Genomic DNA, 21,255 nt, shown 5'->3' with positions numbered 1-21,255 from the left:
CATTTGGCGCAATGTAGTAGCCAAATCGTGCAACGTTGGAAGAAATACTAAATAAAGCTGGAGTTGTGAATCAAAGGATTTTAGACCCAAGTGTGGGAAAAAGAGACAAAGGACAAAAGATAAAGAAGTGAAAAAGGTTGAAAAATTACGGGTCCATATTTGCTTGACAGAAGATCTATTTAATCTTTCTCACTACTACATCTTTTGTCCTTTCTCATCTTTCCTTCCTTTTCCCAAATTTGGGTCTATAATCCTTTGAGTCACAACCAGGGCTGTGGAGTTGAAGTCGTGGAGTTTTGATGTTTTAGCCGGAGTCGGAGTCGTCAAAAAATCCACAGACTCCGACTCCTTTTTACTTACCAACTTGTTATCTATATAAAATAGAAAAGTATTGTAATCGTGTCAAATTTGACCCTCCAAGATTTTTTTTTGCAAATCTACACATTTGGAGACCTCCCGAACCCCTCAAAAAAGTCATCTAAGCGTGTGTGTTGGCATCTAATTTGTTTAATTTCTTTATTTTCTGTTCTGAGATATTAAACAATATCTCAGAATGGGTAAAGTTTAAAAAACGAAATGTGGCACTGTAGCTTGCGTATAAAGGGGCATTAATACTATTAAATTTTGGTTCTTAATGAAAGGTCGACAGGATGAAGACATAAAAGTGGTCATATGTCATATCTCTTAATGAATATTTTACTCGTTATTAGCGTTCAAAATTAAAAAAAAATAAAGTAAAACTCGTCTCTACCCTCAAAGTAAGCTTTTTAGCCATTTTATAATAGTACAGTAAAACCTGTTAAGATGTTCTTACCTAAGATGTTAGAATGTGTATGGGTATATGATTTAGTTCAACCACTTTAATGCTTAATAACTAACTCCTGTGTTAAACCATCTGACTCCAATTCTGACCACTCTGACCACAGAAATTATTAGGCTTCAAACAGAATGAACAAAATCATGCCCCCCCACCAGTAGCGTAGCAAATGGGGGGTGAAAGGGGCGGCAAAATTTCACAATAAATAATAATAATATCTTGTAAGAATTCGAACCATTTTATTTCATATTTTCGTCCACCTACAATTCGGACCGATTGAAATGAGCACGGAATAGTGTTACCACCCGACTCACCATCCAGAGATATCGTGCGCAACCTGTCGACCTATTTTTTTCTTTATTTTTTTGCTTGTACGATTCATTTGTAATCACATACACCTCCAAAATCCAATAGAGCTAGGTCACTTGTGTTACTCCTATCCAAGTCTCCCTAGTCGCTAACTGTAACTGATTTAGAACTGGCATGCACTCACATTATTCTTCGCACTGCAAAATGACATTGCGCATGCGTCAGGAACTTCTGTTCGAACAAACCTCACCTGCCGTCCGGGTCAGCGATTTTAAAAAAGTGGAAACACTAACACGAAATTTTTTATTACTTATTCTGTGACAAAACTGAATTTTAGTCTTTTAAACTGAGATACCTAAATAAGGGGGCGGCGAAATTTTCCTCTGCCCCGGGCAGCTGACACCCACGCTACGCCACTGCCCCCACACAGTCTAACATCCACACATATAGAAAAAACCTCGAATCTTTTGCATATCTTGAAATTTTACGGTGTCCTGAGTCCAAAAATGTAAAAATTTGGGAGGGGTCATTTTTTGACCGCGCGCTACACTTTTCCTCTGTTATATATAACAGCTGGAAAAGTAAAAATTATTGAATACATATTTATATATTACTTAGAGAAGTATTTTAGCTTTGGAATAAAAAGTTTCTACGTTCTATCTTTATTAGAACTCTATTTATTGAATCTTTTATTCTGAGGTCACAAAATGACATCAGAATTTCTGGGTCTCTTTCGGTAACAAATCCGCCCCTGGTCAGAGTCGGATGGTAAGGAAAAGTTGGAGTTGGAGTCGGAGTCAGTAGATTTTTACGCGACTCCACAGCCCTGGTCAAAACTCTAGCTTTATTTAATAATCTTTCCGCACTCACACATTTCCAAGTATTTGAAAATGTTTTCTTTCCACTCAAAAATAAAATATGAATAAAGGTTTATGGATTTGTGAAACTTTTTTTTGAGTTTATGCCATTGAAATAAATAAATAATAAAAAATTAAAACATTTGTTGGTTTTGTTTACAAGTTTATTGGGCTGCATTGAAACTTGCCTTGGGCCGCATGCAGCCCGTGGGCTGGACATCCCTGATGTAAACAATTCATTATATGTTTGAAATAATATAAATTGTAAAACAATAATATATGATAATTATGTAACATCAACAATTGATAAAGTAAAGTAATTCAGATCCAGCTAACAGACTTTTCCCATATTTTAAATGTTAAAAAATTTTTATATCTACATGATTCAAAATCATTTTAGAAATTATTAACTTCGTTGATGTTCTTTTCATGAAATCTCATAAATGCCATCTTTGAGCATAAACTTGAAAAAATCCCTATCCTTTCTTAAACCCTAATATAAAACAACAATTCTTAACCCTGCGTTAGTGCACTGAGTTTTTTTTCGGCATTAGTGCAGTGGGGCGTTTGTCCACCCCAACATTTTTTTGGGTCCATAAACCATGTAAGTAAAAATTCATAAAGATTTACTCATTTATTTGGTAAAGGCATGTGTCATTATACATATGATTATATTCAGGTATGATTACATATTATATTAGTACATAAATCCACGAAAATAAAAAACAACATTTATCAAAACTCATTACATTAGATCTTATTATTAAACCAATAGTAAAAATCTAAATTGTTTTTTAAGCATTTTTGTCACTCTGATTCAATAGCTGACATTGTACTTTGGCACTCAGTGCAAATGACAAGCAACTTGCTATGTTTGGTGTTTTCTCAATGTGTTTATGAAAGTCAGCCATTTTGAATTAAAATAAACTTAAATTATATTTATTCACATTGATTATTATATCTATATTATAAATAATAAATGTGGTCACATTATAGTTATTTTTAAAATAAAAAAACTATATAAATATTTGTAAAATTAAAAAAAAAAACGTAATTAATACTGTGGGGTGTTTGGATACCCCACTGAGAACTGTTGTTTTTCTCTTACTGGAATTTCTGCAGCATCGTAGTAATTTCTGAGCATGCTCTATACATAAAATCATGAAGCTACTGAAGAGGATACAAACATTACTTGCGAAATCTATGAATAGTGCAACTTTTAAAACGTTGGGGTGGCGAAACACCCCACTGCACTACCCCAGGGTTAAAAATATTAAAAGCTAATGCTTTTCTTACTTTTTCAGTCAGTCTTTCTTAAAAAGTTCTTACTGAAGATATAATAATAATGTACAATATTTACTTCTTATTTCTATTTCTACTGCTATTTGCTTTCACACTCTCATTTCAAGATTCTTTTTACAAAATTTTAAGATATTCTTTGCTCAAAATCATGCTTTTTAATTATTCTTTCAGATTCACTATGTCTTTTCTCATTTAGAGAAAACATTTAGAGGTTCTTATCAAAGAATAAAAATCTTTGAATTTATATATAGAATAATCATTCAATACTGGTGGATGTAAATCAAACAAAAACGTTCTTAATAAAATATAATCATATTTATTAAACAAAATAGAAATAAACCATTTCTTCATTTCTTTGTTCCTTATCCAATAGAATAACAAAAAATCCTGGAAGAGTATTCATTATTATATACTATTTTCATTTATGGTTATGGTTATAATCTTTTAATGTGATTGTAAAATACAGGGTGTTTTTTTTAAACTGACGGTACTCAGAGACATCTGTAGAGCAATCTAACAACCGGACTGTTGCCAAATTTGGGAGAGTGACTAAGGACAACATGAGAAAGAGATTCCACAAAGAAAAAATAGTAGTACCCAAATTCATCGGTAGGGGTGTATTTGGCGCTGCTGTAGCTAAGAATTTGCATAACGCAGTGGTAACACCTCAAAATCCAAATTCACAATGACGTGGTCAACAGCAGTGACACCTAATTTGAGCTTAAAAGACAAGGACAAAAGTCCGAAGCACATTCCGGACTTCAGCAGAGTTCAACATGCATCTTTCGTTACCTCAGCATGCGTTGCTTGTGAAATTTTATTATCTTAACCAATTGAGTGCACCGGGCGCTCTTTGTGAGTTTAGAATAAGGATGCACCGATAAGCAAAATGGCCGATTACCGATTAATCGGCCATGCATTATCGGCCGATACCGATTAATTGGCCGATTAGTGTTAATAATTTATTGCATTAATAATGTGAGATCCTGGAGTTAATTATACAGTTAATTATAATGTGGAAAAAACCCATTTTTCTCCACCTGGTATTTCCATCTCCCTCGGGTCAGGTAAACAAGAGACGATCGAATATCCTCGCAAAATCAACAATCTCTTCCTTTGTTTCTAAAATAAATCTCAACACTTAATTGTTGACGCATGGAAACTTCGACATTGTTTAAAAAGCTGAAGTGTTTCTGTGTTTAACAGAAACAAAATATATTTCTTTAACCGCTGATATTTGGACAGCAACTACAAACAATTCTCCTTTTTTAAGTGTAACAGCTCACTGGTTGAAGGATGATTTTCAGCAGAAAAGAGCTGTTTTGCAACTTGTTTCCTTTGAAGGTTCCCACACAGCTACACAAATCAGTGAACAGTTAAAAATTGTTCTTGAACAGTATAAGTTGACAAGTGATAAGATATTCTTAGTACTAAGAGATTCTGCAGCAAATCTGGTAGCTGGAATTAAGAATTGCAACTTAGAAGCATTATCATATGCTGCAGCTGACACTAAACGAATGCATATTTTTTAAACAAGATGTGAAAACTATAATCACAATTAATAGAAATATTGTCACAACTTTTAATCATTCTGCTGTAGCTGTAATCAAATTAGAAGATTTGCAAGAAAAGTTAGGTTTGCAGAAACACAAATTAATTCAAGATGTTCCTACTCGCTGGAATTCTACATACTACATGTTGGAACAGCAAAAGGCCCTTGTCACATATACTATAGATAATAAAATTCCTACGTTGAGCCCATATCAGTGTCTCTCGTTGAAAAAATTGTTCTACTTGTAAAACCATTCAAAGAAATTACTGTGGAAAGCCAGCAAACGAGAAGCGACTTCATCTTCAATAGTTCCCACAATAGAGACTCTGAAATTATTCATATCAAAAGCAAAGATCAGTAGTTCCTTTAGTGGCATTAATACCACAACAGAAGAACTAGAAAATTCAATAAAAAAAAAGATTTTCAGCATATATAGAAAACAAGTCTTTATGCTCTAAGATTCAAAATGAAATTTCAAAAAGAGGATATGCTAGAGGAAATCTCAATAAGAATTAAATTCTGAAGCTTCTACTTCTGGAGATGATCAAGATGGAGATGAATTTCTAAGTTTTTCTGATTTATTTGGTGAATTAGCATCTGGTAAACACAAGAATGAAGAATAGCATGTTTTTAAAAAGAAAGAAAAAAACAAAAGAGATGAACAAACGTTTCGATCAAGAATTAGAAACATATTTACATTTATCCCTAATTTGAGCAAAATAGCTACGAAATATTTAACTGCCTCAGCATATTCCATTGAAAGTGAAAAAGTTTTCAGCACTGTAGGTAACATTCATGAGCCGGCAAAAAATAGGTTATGCCCTGAAAATGATGAAATTCTCATGTTTTTGCATTGTAAAATCCTTAAATTGTAAGGGTTTTACAGTTTAAATATTAAATTTTTATTTGTTTTTTATGTTTAAACTTTAAACTTATGAAACAAATAAAAATTTAATTTTCTTCTTAACCTATTCAATACTTTTTCTTATGTAAAGTTTGAACTTTATATTATACGTTATATTATACTTATAACATGTATCGATAAAAGGAATAATTTGATTAGTAAAACTTTTTTTAATATTCAGATTGTCATGTAATAAATAATAAATATATAACAGAAATTTATTAGTTTTTAATACTAGCATTGTACGTAACATTCTAACAAAAATACCAAAATGTAAAATTAGCCGATTATTGAAACCAATTAATCGGGGGGAATGGCCGATACCGATTAATCGGCTAAGTGGCCAATACGGCCGATTACCGATTACTTACCGATTAATCGGTGCATCTTTAGTTTAGAACCCATAACAACCTGCGCAAAAATCCTCTATCAATTAATGCATTGAAAGACTTGATAAAGAAATTTGAAGAGACAGCATTCTTAGCAGTTCAGCCTGGTAGAGGGCAAAAACTGGTGTCTGCACAGACAGTTAGTGATGTTGCAATAGCACTTGAAGATTCTAACCCACGGATCTAACCCCATGTGACTTTTTCCTGTGGGGTTACTTAAAGTCCAAAGTCTGTCTTAGTGGTGTCCCCAACTTGATGATCTTGAAGGACAACATTTCTCGAACTGTGATGAACATTCCTGCAGACATGTTACGTTCGGCCGTAGAGAACATGGTGCTCAGGAAGCAGTGTGTTGTCCAGCAGGAGTATGGTCACATTGAAGGAGGGAGAAGGTTATTTGCTGATTAATTAAACTTTCATTATTGCACTGAAACCTCTGTCTGATTATTCATTCGTGTGTTCATTAATTGCAGCTGAGTTTTATGCAAATTCTTAGCTATTTTGCTACAGCAGTGCCAAATCCACCCCTACCAGTGAATTTGGGTACTACTTTTTTTCTTTGCAGAATCTCTTTTCCATGTCGTCCTTAGTCACTCTCCCAAATTTGGCGACAGTCCGGCTGTTAGATTGCTCTACAGATGTCTCTGAGTACCATCAGTTTAAAAAAAACATATATAAGTTTTTATTATCTGTATATATTGTCTATACTGCATAAGAATTTGCTATTATTATAAAATAGATAAATACTCACTGATATAATATATGACTAGATAAAATTTGAATAAAAGTAGAAAAATTTATACTAAGCTAAAGCAAAATTGAATCTTTTTTATCATCAAACAGGAGTGAAGTAAAGAATACACATCACAAAAAAGTTGTAAATTAACCATATAAAAATATGTCAACTTAATAATGAAATTTAATGCTCACTTAAAGATACAATAATTTTTTTTATAAAAAGCATTTTTATAGTAAAGCAATCATTCTATTAAATTACTTGCATCTATTTACACATTAACAATAAATACATAAAACATGCATTATCAACATTTTTGTCTTATACAGTAATCCAATTACAGAATGCATTAAAAAATGAAACCAGTGTGAAATATTTGATATTAAAGACACTCACCCAGTGAGTAACACTTGTTGAGGTAAGAGACATACGTCTATACTGCAGCCAGCACAAAAGGAGTTACAATCAAACTATAGTTTACTTAAAGGGTGCATAAAAACAACAAGAGAACAAACACATTACATGAAGATAAATTTTCTAAACATTTCAATAATACTTACTCGACGTTCTTTCTTGTCTAAACTAGTTAGTTGTCCTGTTGCAATCAGCAATTTATTTGGATGTATAGTTAAACTATAATGATTTAATTTTCAATTTTTTATTAAATATTAATTTAATAGTTATTTTTATTAGTTATTTATAATGCTTACCATTTAATATCATCAGTATGACCAAGATAATGCCTTTGTATTTGATCTTCTACATTATATAATACAACAACAGTAGCAATAAAATATACTATTTCTCCAGTAGGTAATAAATATAAATTAGTACGACAATCTCTTCCCCTGTATCCATAACTATTATTTGTTAAGATAATAAATTATTTTAGATTTTAAAAAGTAAAATGTAATTTTTGTTTTCAAAATTTACGCCTGATATAAATATTTTATTTTAAAAATAAATTTTCAAATTAATTATCACCACCATTCATAATTTAAAAACATCCAAAAAAATTAAAAATCCAAAATTTCATTCATTTAAAAAATTTTTAATAATAATATTCATTATATTCTTATTAATTATCAAAATATAATGAATGTATTTTTAACATTTGTCCTATTAAAGCTGTCTGTTGCTGGAAGCTTAAACTTCTTCAGGTGTATGAATATATTTTGTAACAAATTTCAGTTTTGATTGCTCAAGAGTTTGAAAAGTAATTTCTTTTATAGTTCAAAAACTAAATTTCAAATACAAATATGTGACTTTAATTCAAACATACAACAAATTTTTTTGTATATATTCTTAATTTTATTTCTATTTTTTCGTTGTTAGTATTTATTCTTTGTTTTTTTGATGATATTATTTTTTAAGTTCATTTAGGTGTTTTTTAATGTTTTTAGCTGTTCAGATTCATTTATGCATTTTTTGGTATTTTACTCTCTGTATTTTTCATTAGCATATTATTTAAAAGTCTAGTGTTCTCTCGTTTTGAATTTTTGTTCTAGAATTGTAATATTTAAATTATATTCATCAGAAATAAGTTTATGCTCCATTTGTTTCAAATGAAAACTGTCATTCAATTGCCTTTTTATTTTGAAGGAAGTCAATAAAAAGGACTGAAAACATTCGAAAATTAAAAATATCACTGCATTTTAAAGTTTCTATTGTGATGTGATTATTTAACACTATTATAAATAAATCATTACTAGCTACTACTAGCTAGTAATGATTCATTACTAGCTAACATTACTAGCTATGTATAAAAAATAACATCAATAAATTTTCAATGTGTTCCAAATATGTCTGTGAAAGAGCAGTTTTCTTTTTAATTAGCTGGAATAATCAAACTCCAGTTGTCAATGTCAACAAAAAATACCCAAATGTTTCTATAACTGTAAGTAATACAATTAGGTGAGAACATTTTGAAATTACACTTTTATATTAGATTAATATTGTTTCTTTGTATCATTAATAATATATTATTATTATTATTTTATTAATAGAAAAAATGTTAATTTGATTATTTTCAAGTTGAGAATCCTTTATCTGAAAAGCTTGGAATGAGAAGTTTTTCAGATTTTTTTGATTTTGGAATAAATGTTCCAAATTCTAAATATATTTTGAATTTTGGAAATAAATTGGAATATTTGGAATATTTACTCCAAAATCCAACAGCTTTGGGATGGAACCTAAGCCTAAACACGATATCTATTTACATTTGACTATTACTCTAATTTCACTTTTTTTTGTTGCTTATTTAAGAATTTTTATTAATTTTCAATAAAACAAAAAATTTCCACACATCTATGTGAGTACATTTTTTTAAACAAACTATAATGTACGAAAATATTTTTAGATACATCTATAGTCACATAGAGGTGTTAATTGATTTGTGTGAAAGAATAAGTGTTTAAATTTTGTTCTGATTAACATATCTTAAAAATTGGAACTGAAATACATTTGAGAAATATAAAAAAGTAACATCTTATATATTATTTCTCATATTAAGCAATTTTTTGTTTTTAAATCACAATCACACTTAGATTTTACAATTGCTATAAATATTACAGGATCTGATTTTTTTTTAATATTCTATCAAGATTATGCTAAACTTTGTTTAAGTAACCTAAATAAAAATCATCCACATCCAAATCAGAATTGATGTCAGCCATCACACTCTTCACTAATCTATATAATAAGTTTTAACTGCCTAAAGTTAGCTTTGTTAATTTTATCCAGAGGCATATCCCAAAGATTCAGATTCATGTAACATGTTGAGGCTAATTCTGTAGATTAAAATGCATTTAACCTTGGCATTAAACTTGTGCAACCAATCCTTTAATGAAAGAACATTTAAAAAAATATGATATTTAAAAAAATTTAAGTTTTTATACCCTTACTTCAACTTTAGAAAATTATTAACCAATATAAAAATCATTATATCTTATTCATATTAAAATATAAATCTTTTCTATAGTAACAAAATTTGTTTTTGTTTTAATTTAAACTAAATATTTTAAACATAAGAATTTAAACAAATAAGTTTTAGACATTTTCTATTAGTTTATAAAGGAATATAATTGTATTTATACATAATACTGTATTTTCACGGAATAACCAGCATGCAACATAAAAACGGGGAGACCAGTATGACAGTTAAACTGCAGCTGAAATATAAAATGAATCAGATCTAACAAAACTAGTTATTAATTAAATGTTAAAGAAAACATTCTTCCAAGTACAATAAAATAATAACATTGTAATTTGACTGACTTAAAAACAGGAAGAACATTTTTGTTTACAAGACAATAAAACAATTAATGACTTATTGACATTAGTAGTAGTAGAAGTTAGTCAGTATGGGCTACACTGACCATCTGCCCTGACCTTAAAAACACCTTTATCTCATATTTCATACAAAGCCAACATTAATTGGTTTAAGCTAAGATAATTTACAGCAAGCTTCTTAAATTTTCTTATTTTTGCATTTTTGAATCAAATAACAATAAAATACACACACACAAAAAAACACTTTTGGAATTCCACGAATATTTTAGAAAGAAAACAAATGAAGAAATTAAACATATAATCATAGTTTTTGATGTAATGCTGACAGTTTCACAGTTTTAAATAAAAACTTGTTTGTTTTTACATGTTCATTTTTTTAAATGTACCCTCTAAAAGGGGCGAATAACATCACTTATACCAGCATGCTGGTTTTTACCATACATAAATATCTGATTTCATTGTCTCCTCCAGATAGACCAGCATGCCAGTTATTCTGCAAAAATATGGTATATGTTGCTTTTTTCAACAAGCAAAGGATACACCCATTCCAATTTTAATCTTGGTACTGGAATACTGTTGACTTTACTAAGATTATAATCTTGCAAATATTCAGTTGGAATATGCATTACAAAAGGTTTACCATAAAGATACATCTTGATTGTTCCATCCTCTGTTTAAAATACAAATAAATCCCAAATTCATTACATAGAAATAATTATCTTTTAAATAATTCAATTAATTATATTAAAGATATTAAAATATGTATACTTAAAAAATTAAAAAGCAGCTAATTTTATGTGATTATATAATGACACACGAAAGTTCTTAAGTCTTTATGATAATGTAAAAGGAAGTAAAAAAAAAAATACAACAATAAACTTAATTCTACTAATACATTCAATTTTAAAAACTTAAATAAAAAACTTTTAATTATTTATACAAATACTGTAATTACTACATTTACAGTTTTAAATCTAAAGAGTATGCTAATGCTGGGATTCAGATAAAATGAAACTATCAGAGGAATTTGACCAAATAGGATTATAAAAAAGATTTTTCAAGAAAATTTAGGAAAATGTGCTCTTAAATATCAAAGACAATAATTTCTTATCTTAATGACTTTGAAAATAAATATAAAACTGAAGTTAAAGATGTAAGTGATTAAAGAGTATTCATTTGAACAATTTTCTAATAATGATATGTCTAAATATATGATAGATTTTCTAAAATTTTTTTACCAAAAACATTTAAAATAAGTTTGTAAGGAACAAGTACTTATAAATAATTGTAAATAAATGCTAATATATTCAAGTGAATCTGTAATAGCAGACTTTATAGTATTTGTTAATAAAAACAAAATAATAAAATTTATGTTTTAAACAAGTTCACTAATAAATATTAGACAATATCAACTTTAATTAAAATGCTTACTTCAAGACTGAATCTATTAAAAAAGTACTGATCTAAATTTTTCACTGTCTTAACTTGCATAACAATGCTTCTAGTAAAATCAATCTAAATTTAAAAATTTCACTTTGACAAATTTAAATTATTTCCATTTAATTAACAAAAGAAAAAAAATAAAGAAATTTATTATAATTTTTAATTAGAGACAGTGCCATCAAGTAACTATTTGGCCTCAATAAAAAATCAATCATATCCCATAAAACTGTATCTAATAATTTATAAATCTAAACTAAGGCTGAATAAGTTGTCAAGATACTCCATTTACAATTTCATTAATTATGAAAACTTAAAATTTGACATGTATATATTAGAGAGGTTGCAGCTGATGTTTTCATCACAAAAATGTGTTCGTTGGATGTTCAGTGCTGCCTTCCTGTAAGCCTAAAAGTTTTACAATGACATTTGGAACATCAGTGGAATCATGCTCAACATTCCAAACGCCATTGTCAAACTTCTAGGCTTACAGCAAGGCGGCGCTGAACACCCAATGTACACGTTATCACATTGAAAATGTTGGCCACAACCTTTCTATTAGTTATATTAAATCCTTGTTAAAATTATGTTCAGATTATAGCAATAGCATACTCTTAAGATTTATAACTGAGAATATAGTAATTATTTGCATAAGTTTCAGTTAATCATTAATTAAATAATCAGGTGTTTATGAAATATTAAAAATAAATGCAAAAAAATTAAATATCTGAAGCTAACTTTTATTATGTTTTATTACATTTTAAACAAAATTTACAATTAAAATAATTTCAAATAAACAAATTTAATAACATATTAAGTAAGTGAATAGCATCAATATAATTCAGAAACTCCACAAAATATAAACAGAAAGAAAAATAAAATTAGAATGCTTTATTGGAGTTAAAAACTATTTAAAAAATACACAAAGTCATTATTGACCACTTTCAAATTTAACAATGCATATGTTAAACACCCCATCAATTAAGACATTTTGAACATGTGCAATATGAAATTATGAATTAAAGTACTATTGGCTCTATTGCCAGCAGCTTGAGAAAAATTCAAGCAGGAAAGTCTATTTCTAAATCCTTAAAATCAGCTCAAAGACATAACTCTTCATTTCCTATATCAGGTATATGAAAATGCACAAAAAAATTGAAATATTAGATTCATTGTGCAGAAGTGTGCAGCTCCAACTTCTGAATGGAAAACTGTTTGTAAATGCCTTCTTAGCAAAAACACAGTTCAACATTACAACCACTGTTTAGTAATAAAGTTTTAAAAAGCTATACATGCTAAATATTAATACAAAAAGATAATGTATACCACTATCTATATTAGCCATAAGGAGGATGGTGTAAAGACCAAATATTTGCTTTTTACCAAAATATTTATCACTTGGTGAGCACATACATACACACATTTGATTAGTTGCCAAGCATTAGTTTGTTGTGAAAATGATGAATATTCATCTGAGATGTAGAAAATGGACATTCTCAAACTAAAATTTGTGCCACTGCTTTTATTGTTATGATTAGTTTATATCTGTTAATGGAAAAAACCTAAACGATGATGATGGTGGATGGTATCACCTCACCAAAGTAGAAAAATATATATGTGAAAAAAAGGAATTTTTTAAAAAAAACAACACAATTAAAGCATATTGTAAAAGCAACTAGAAAGAACTACATAAAAAATAAATAAAATTAATATTTAAACTATAAACCAAATAAAAAAATAAATTAAATTAAAAAATAAAAGACTAGATCTAGTTTTTAAAAAAACTATAATAGAAATACTAATGACAAAAAAAAAAAAAAAAATACTTGAATGTGAGCACAAATGTGTGGATGGCCAACACAAATGCAATGCAAGGAGGCAAGTGTTTGAACACAAGAATAAGGAAACTGAATGCCAAATATTCATCACAAGTATACCATCCACACTATTCAATATTTGTCAAATGTTTGCTCAGCATTTGGGAAATAGCAAATGTGTAAATGTGCCATAAAATTTAATTTAATGTCACAAACAAGAAATTAAATTACTTATAAATACTATTTATTTAAATAATATACCAAAAATTTAGTATTTATTATTATTAAATAACTTACCTTGATTTAAAACAGCTTCTTTGGTGCTTTAAAAGAAAATCATACAAACATTAAAATATCATATATTAATAAATTTCTTATAATTTAAACTTTATAATTTTAATCAATATTGCAATGTATGTAAAAATTTTTAATTTAATAATTTTATTTGAATATGTATAAATATATATGTACTGTACTATACAGTATAGTTTAATGATAAAACAATAAGCATTATAAGAAATGCAGTTGTAATTTAATTAATATAAAATAAGGTTTATCATCTAGATTTTAGTTTATTAAATGAACAAATTTCATTAAGTAAACCTTATTAATAATCTATGGAAAGGTCTCATTGAAAAAATTAGCTTAGTAGCTAAAATTTTAGTATTGAAAAAGTTTATTGTTATAAAAAATATAAATTTATCCTAAAATTACAAAAATAATAATCATTAAAAACACTAAAACCTATAATAATAATTATTTCTAAAAAAATACACTTAAAATAATAAAGCAGCATTAAACAGTTTAAAATACTTGTAAATGTCAAATAAAATTTATTAATCAATGTTTACCATGTCCGAATCAAGATTTGTATAAAAAAATTAAGCCTTATTAAAACTGATCTTAATAAATAATCATTAATTATAATAAAGTTAATTATGACAATGCTAAAAATAATTCTTAATTAACAATGTCTTTAAATTTAATTTATAACTGTTTTAGTTGTCAGATGTCCTGATTTGAGTGGAATTGTTCTGAATTACATAATCAAATTCTGATTTCTGCATTATCCATCAAAAATAGTGCACAGATGACATGAAATTTTATATACTGAAAGTTTACATAAAATCAGAAAAGTAAAATTTTACATTTAAGAATATATCATATATAAATTACAGTTAAATTTCATGCAAATTTGATCTTATTGTTACCATCTCAGTAAGAGAATGTGGCAATTCCCAGAATTGATATTTTGAGAATATCATTTGTCATTGGTTCATGAACTATCAGTTTCAATAGTCATAACATGGAGATTAATATATATATATATTTTATATTTATTTATTTAAAATCTATCCATTCTTCTTTATAATAATGTTTTTGTGTTTACATTTGGTTTCTAATGAGAAGTAAAAACTTTTTGTTATAATTGATGTATTCATTATATTATTATTGATCAAGTTCTTTGTTTATTACATCCTATAGTGAATATCAAGCCAAACAACCTTTTCAAAATTATCAGACTATTTCAGCAAGATTGTTTAGCTTAATCAATTAAAATCAAATTATGAGTTGTTTATATAGGTAGTGAATATAAATTAACCATGGATATTCAAAATTCACACAAAAATCTTTGTTTGCAGCAAAAACAGTTTAATTACAAATTTTTCCAGATTTTTTTAAAGACCATCTTCAGGTAAAATATAGAATTGAACAAAACAAAAGAATATCATATAACAAACACTTTGGAACATCGAATGCTGGTTAATTTAAATTTCAAAAAATTAAAACAAAAGAATAAAAATAAAATATGATAAATACAAATATAAACGAAGAAATAAACAACATAATTAAATAAAAAATACATAAAAATGAAAATATAAAATTAACTAAATAAACAATGAAAGTAAAAGGGGGAGGATTACCTGTGAAGAGAGGAAAAGGGTGTCAAGATCATCCAATATGCAACTCATAGCAGACCTAGGCAGTCAACAGTATGTTGGGGTCCTTATAGTTGATAAAACTACCTTGTTGGAGAGATTTGCAAATGTAAACCACTCCATGTAATGTATTTCATGCCTATTCCTTGTGCTTTTAATGATTTTGTCTTGTTGCCAGCACAAATCAACAGAATCAGAAAGAGCATAAGCTGCAAGGGCTATAACCAGGTTGAACTTCTGAATGTTGTACTTATGCTCCTTCAGTCTTGCTTTTAAAGATCTTAAAGTAGCCCCTATGTAATGAAGGTTGTGTGCAACTCTCTAGTCTTTAAGTGGAATAGTGTATACTGCCTGGAACCTTTGTTAGGATGGGAATTCTTAATGTTACATAAAAACTTGTAGATTGTTGGATTCCTATTTTTTAGGATCTTTTGTCCACTGGCTTTTCATCCAGTTACACCAATAAGCAAATTAGCAAAGCTACCAGACAAAAGATTTTATACAAAAAGAATCAGAAAGAATGTATTATAACTCTGTAAACCTAAAGCAGAAATCAGGTGGATTCCAAAAAAATTTGTGAATTGCTACATTTTGTAAGTTTTGCTGGAAGCTGAAGAAGTTCAGTGATCTGAAGACATTTATTTATTTATTTGAGGAAAGCAATTCTGATTTAACTTTAATTGTGAAAATTAGCAATATCAGCACTGAGAGATAATATAATAACAACTGTTGAACTGAGTACTAAGATGAGCTAATCCAGCTAAACAATTGATGATGATTTTAAAAATATTATGATGGTAACTTTTAAGCTAAAAATCTTATACTATCTCTCAAATATATCTGTTAATGAATTTGATACAATAATAATTTCAAATTTTATAACTAAGTTAAATACAAGGAAAAATTCTTTTTCATTTATGAGAAAAGAACTATGATGATATAACAAATCAACTCCTAAATTCAATATAATTATATAGTATAAGAAATAAGTAACATTAACAACTTAATTTAAATTTCCTTTTTTATCTTCTACTATAAAAATGCTTAACTTAATTTAATTCTAATCTATTTATAAAAAGTTTCAAGATTTCAAGGCTTATAAATTAGTAAATTTGGATTTGTTTACAAGACCAAATAACTATTGCTGGATTACATTCAGGAAACAAAGTAATTGTTTAATTATTAATTAACTGAAGTTGAAAAAGTGCAGTAAAGGCTGAAAAGTAAGTGTTTTGACTGCCATCTTGTGTTAAATTTAATAATTAGAAAAAAAATTTAGATTAAATTAAATAATTTAAAAGTTTCTGGAAGAAAAGACTAATCCAGAGCAAGGCATGAACCTGCATCTTCTGCAAGATGTATTATCAAAAGATCAAAATTATTTTATACTCAATCAAATTTCTTTTATCCAAATTACTTTGTTTAAACATTAACTAGTGATATTGTAAATTGAAAAAAGAATAGTTATCTTGGATGATTTAATTACTGTATTTAGGTTGTTTAAACATATTGGTTTTCATAAGATATTATTGCACAATTGACTATATGATCCTGATTTCGTCATAATGGAAGAATGTGACCTGCTATTAACAATTAACAAAAGTTAGAGAATGAAGCCTTGACTTAATTACTCAAGAAATAGTATAAGGATTCAGACCAATCCTTAACAATAATTAAGGGACTTTTTACTATATTATTATTGGCTTGAAAAGTTTAATTAAAAAAGCACTTGCACATTCAACATTACTAATACAGTGGGTGATCGGTTAACGAACATAATCCATTCCAAGACTTTGTTCGCTATCCAAATTGTTTGTTAACCGATTATCAATTTACCATAGGTTTTTATGGGAATTTGATTAATTTGTTCTGGAGACCCCAAAAAATAAAAAACATATACTTTCTTACTACATTTATTTATATGCAATAATAAAAATACATATATAACACAGTCTTGCATTTTTATTAGCCATATTTTTTCCGTTTGTGGGGGTTTGAATCTGTCTAATGAATCTGTCTAAAGAATCTGTCTAATGTTGATTGCTTTTCTCTCTTCTTTAGGATTTTTCAGAAGTAATTAATAACATTGTAATTGTAGATATTCCTAAGTCTATTAATCTCAACCTGGTTTGGATGCTATTCTAAGACCGTTGTTCTGACATCCTCCCACTTCAAAAGATGTTTAATAGCAGATATTGACATTAATCCTCTTTTTCAGAAGAAAACATCTCGCTGAGTTTCTTGGTGTTCTTCATTCAAGAGTTCTTGGCGTTCTTCTGTCATCAGATTCATTTCAGGTTCTATTATGAGCTCTTCAATGTTCTTTATTTTTCAGATGTGATTTTTGTTACTCCTTTAGCTGCTTGAGTCTTCTTGATTATACAGTACCTTACTTAGATAAGATTGAACTGTGGCCTACTGTAGACCTGTTCGAGCCATACTGCCCAGCAACATCAGACATCTTCTGTCCACTCTCCATCTTTGCTATTATACTCTCACCTTTCGAAAATAAAAACCAACACAAAACTTAATGAGTTTTGTCCAACAGTCTTGCAAATACTATAAAAGAATTGTTTCTGTCAGAAAAATAAAAGGCTGGAATTACAAGGTAGAGTTTCAAAGTTCAGAGGAATACTATCCGATCAGTATATACCAGGTTGAGTGTTGATGTCGATGTCTCCCGTGCTACGAAAAGTTCCGAATTGTTACCTGAAGACAAGGGAAGACCAATCAGTATTTATTATTTTACATCGCTTCTTCTTGTGTTTGTTCTATGAGGCGTTCATTATCCGAACATAAAAATCTTTCACAAAAGTGTTTGTTATCCAACTTGTTCATTAATCGATCACCCACTGTACTTCATATCATCAAATTAATTATTATGTCTCAATCATAGAATATTATTTCTCATTGAATTAAAATTATTTAATTCAACTATATCATCAAGATTTGAATAATAAGCATTATTAGTTTTCTTCAAAGAATTATACAATTAAACTTCAATTTAGCACTACCATTTGTTTGCCTCTGAAGTTAGCACTTAATATGAATAAAATAAACCTTTAATAATCCAGAAAATAAATATTAGTAAAATAAAAACGTTTTTGACTGATTTTAATGATCTTCCTCAGTTAACATAAAAATAGAATACCAAAACTTAGCACTTAACTGATAGACAGGTACAGTATATATAATAATGACATAAAGTTACAGGTATATATAATAATGAAGTCTACAAATAAATTTCAGTTTAAAAACTTGAAAATCACAAGATTTGAAGATAACACTGTCCTGTGAAATACAAAATCATACATTTAGTAATTCAGTTACTGAAAAGTTCTCTATTTAATATTTATGAAGATCTGTTCACAAGTATTCATTAGCACTTTGCAAGAATAGCATTGGAGAGTACTATGTTGAGGATTTACTGTATACCAAATTAAAAATTGAAATATACATTTAATAAAATTGCTAAGACAATAATTGTAAATTCACAAAAAATATAAAAGACTATAAATAAAAAGTCTTCTTATGTCCTTTCTCAGACCTCAGGAAAATACTAGTCTTATTTATTTTCCTGAGATGTGAGAAAGGACATAAGAAGACTTTTTCATTAGCACTTTGCAAGAATAGCATTGGAGAGTACTATGTTGAGGATTTACTGTATACCAAATTAAAAATTGAAATATACATTTAATAAAATTGCTAAGACAATAATTGTAAATTCACAAAAAATATAAAAGACTATAAATAAAAAGTCTTCTTATGTCCTTTCTCAGACCTCAGGAAAATACTAGTCTTATTTATTTTCCTGAGATGTGAGAAAGGACATAAGAAGACTTTTTATTGTATAGTCTTTTATGTTTTTTGTGAATTTAAAAATTGAAAGTTTCTGGGAATATAGATTTATATAAAAACTTCTAAGATCAAAATTATTTTATTTTAAAATATATTATTTTCAAAATGCTAAAAAATAGATTAAAAAATCAATTACTTGTTAGCATATTTGTATTCTAGAAATAACTTTCATTCAATTGTATTTCAATGAGACCTTCAAAAAAGTGTCTTGATTTTTTTTATATAATGAAAACTAATTATTGTTTTGAAATATACTGTATATGATATACATCAAATATTATTTATTCACATGAACTAATATTATATATAAAAAAAGCAAGTATTATTTTATTAAGTAATATCATATTTAAAAATTGAAATACTAATAGTTATACTTTGCTGCCTTTTTAAGACAATTTATTAAGAATTATTTACTTACAGTATAATATATTAGTTAATATTTTTCTATCTTAAAATAAAGATATAAATAAAGCTTAATAAATCATTTAAAGTAAAAAACAAAGCTTAATAAACTGAAAATTATCAGATTAAGTACATATTTTTTATAGCAGTGATTATAGATAATTAAAGTTATGTAAATAAGGATATCATCATTATAATATCCTTATTTACATAACTTACATGACAAGATAAAATTAAAGAAATTTAATATTTATCATTAATTATAACACTATTTGTTTAAAAGAAAATATAATTTACACAGATTCAAATAAAATAAGTACAGAAGAAAAACAATTTGACATTTAAATAGTAAATATTTCATATGTAAAGTATTATAAAATAAAATGTAAAGCTTTTAAAATCAACATTCAACAACTAAAATTTATCAATAATTTCAAAAACATACTTTGTCTTATTCTTGTTATCAATATAAGAATAAATTATGATATTTTAATATTCAGAGATACACTAGAAAAATTATAAGTAATCTATACATTGTTAAATAATAAATTTATAATCATTGATAAAATATATTATAACTTCATAAATAATAATGCCTAGAAAACTAAAAATTAAGTAACATTATATTAGATATAGCAGTAAAAACAGCTAGTTCAATTTGATAATACTAAAAATATTAATCCATGTAGAAAGATATTAATTTGGACTTTTGTTTCTTCAATAAATTTTGTTATTAATAAAAGTGTTGTTGCTGCAGACTTCTGTTTCTTTAATAATAAATGTATAAGGTTATATAGTATTCAGGATTAATAAACAGATAAACAATTGTCTTTAATCTTTAAATTGCAAAAAATAATCTTATTTATTTATTTTAAATTGAATTTTGAAAATGCCATTAGGCAGTTGATTTCCACCCCCAGTACATGACAAGCTCTAATAGAAGTTTAAAAAGACAAAAAGACAATGCAAAAACATGTACAAAGCAATAACACAATACATAAAAAATATATATAGTGGAAAAATATAAATAAAAAAAACACACAGATAATATACATTCATGAAAATATAGTTCACTTCACGCCAGCATTTAGAAATTAAATATAGGACACTTCTGTGTTGCGGCATTATTGACAGTGATTTGTTAAATTTCAGATATACTTGCTAGTACTTTCAACAGTTTACAACTGTCATCTTCAGGCAGAATTGAATACCTTTGCTTTTGAATTGACAGCTTTTAACAGACTTTTCAAATTATGTAATGCATGTGGTTGGCATATAGAACAAAACAATAAAAATTGAATAAATAAATATTTTTAAAGAAACGTGCTGTAATAACTTGAACTCCCCAAAACATATAAATAATGAGTAATGATACCATGCATGGTAGTAGAATAAAATCAGATCACAAAATTATAACTTGGATNTTCAAATTACGTAATGCATGTGGTTGGCATATAGAACAAAACAATAAAAATTGAATAAATAAATATTTTTAAAGAAACGTGCTGTAATAACTTGAACTCCCCCAAAACATATAAATATATAATAATGAGTACTGGTACCATGCCTGGTAGTAGAATAAATTCACTAAAAAATATAAAACTCGTATATTAAAAAACATATATTTGGCAGTATGCAAAA

The 21,255-nt window shown here is 27.5% G+C and overlaps 1 protein-coding gene across 1 annotated transcript in view; it reads right to left on the bottom strand.

The window, feature by feature from the left end:
* Positions 1 to 21,255, bottom strand: part of LOC111625070 (echinoderm microtubule-associated protein-like 2) — a 104,372-nt gene that overhangs the window by 47,988 nt on the left and 35,129 nt on the right. Inside the window, exons 5-9 of the mRNA XM_023368101.1 lie at positions 13,712 to 13,737; positions 10,698 to 10,827; positions 7,577 to 7,726; positions 7,427 to 7,499; positions 7,191 to 7,304 (exon numbers count right to left, since the gene is read on the bottom strand). Coding sequence (XP_023223869.1) covers positions 7,191 to 7,304; positions 7,427 to 7,499; positions 7,577 to 7,726; positions 10,698 to 10,827; positions 13,712 to 13,737 — 493 coding nt within the window. The remainder of the gene's footprint in view (positions 1 to 7,190; positions 7,305 to 7,426; positions 7,500 to 7,576; positions 7,727 to 10,697; positions 10,828 to 13,711; positions 13,738 to 21,255) is intronic.

Source organism: Centruroides sculpturatus, unplaced genomic scaffold (assembly GCF_000671375.1).
Source record: "Centruroides sculpturatus isolate CEXI.00-Female unplaced genomic scaffold, Cexi_2.0 scaffold40, whole genome shotgun sequence".
Lineage (NCBI taxonomy): Eukaryota > Metazoa > Arthropoda > Arachnida > Scorpiones > Buthidae > Centruroides > Centruroides sculpturatus.
The sequence above is the reverse complement of the archived record's forward strand: the minus strand, read 5'-3'. Positions and strand labels throughout refer to the sequence as shown.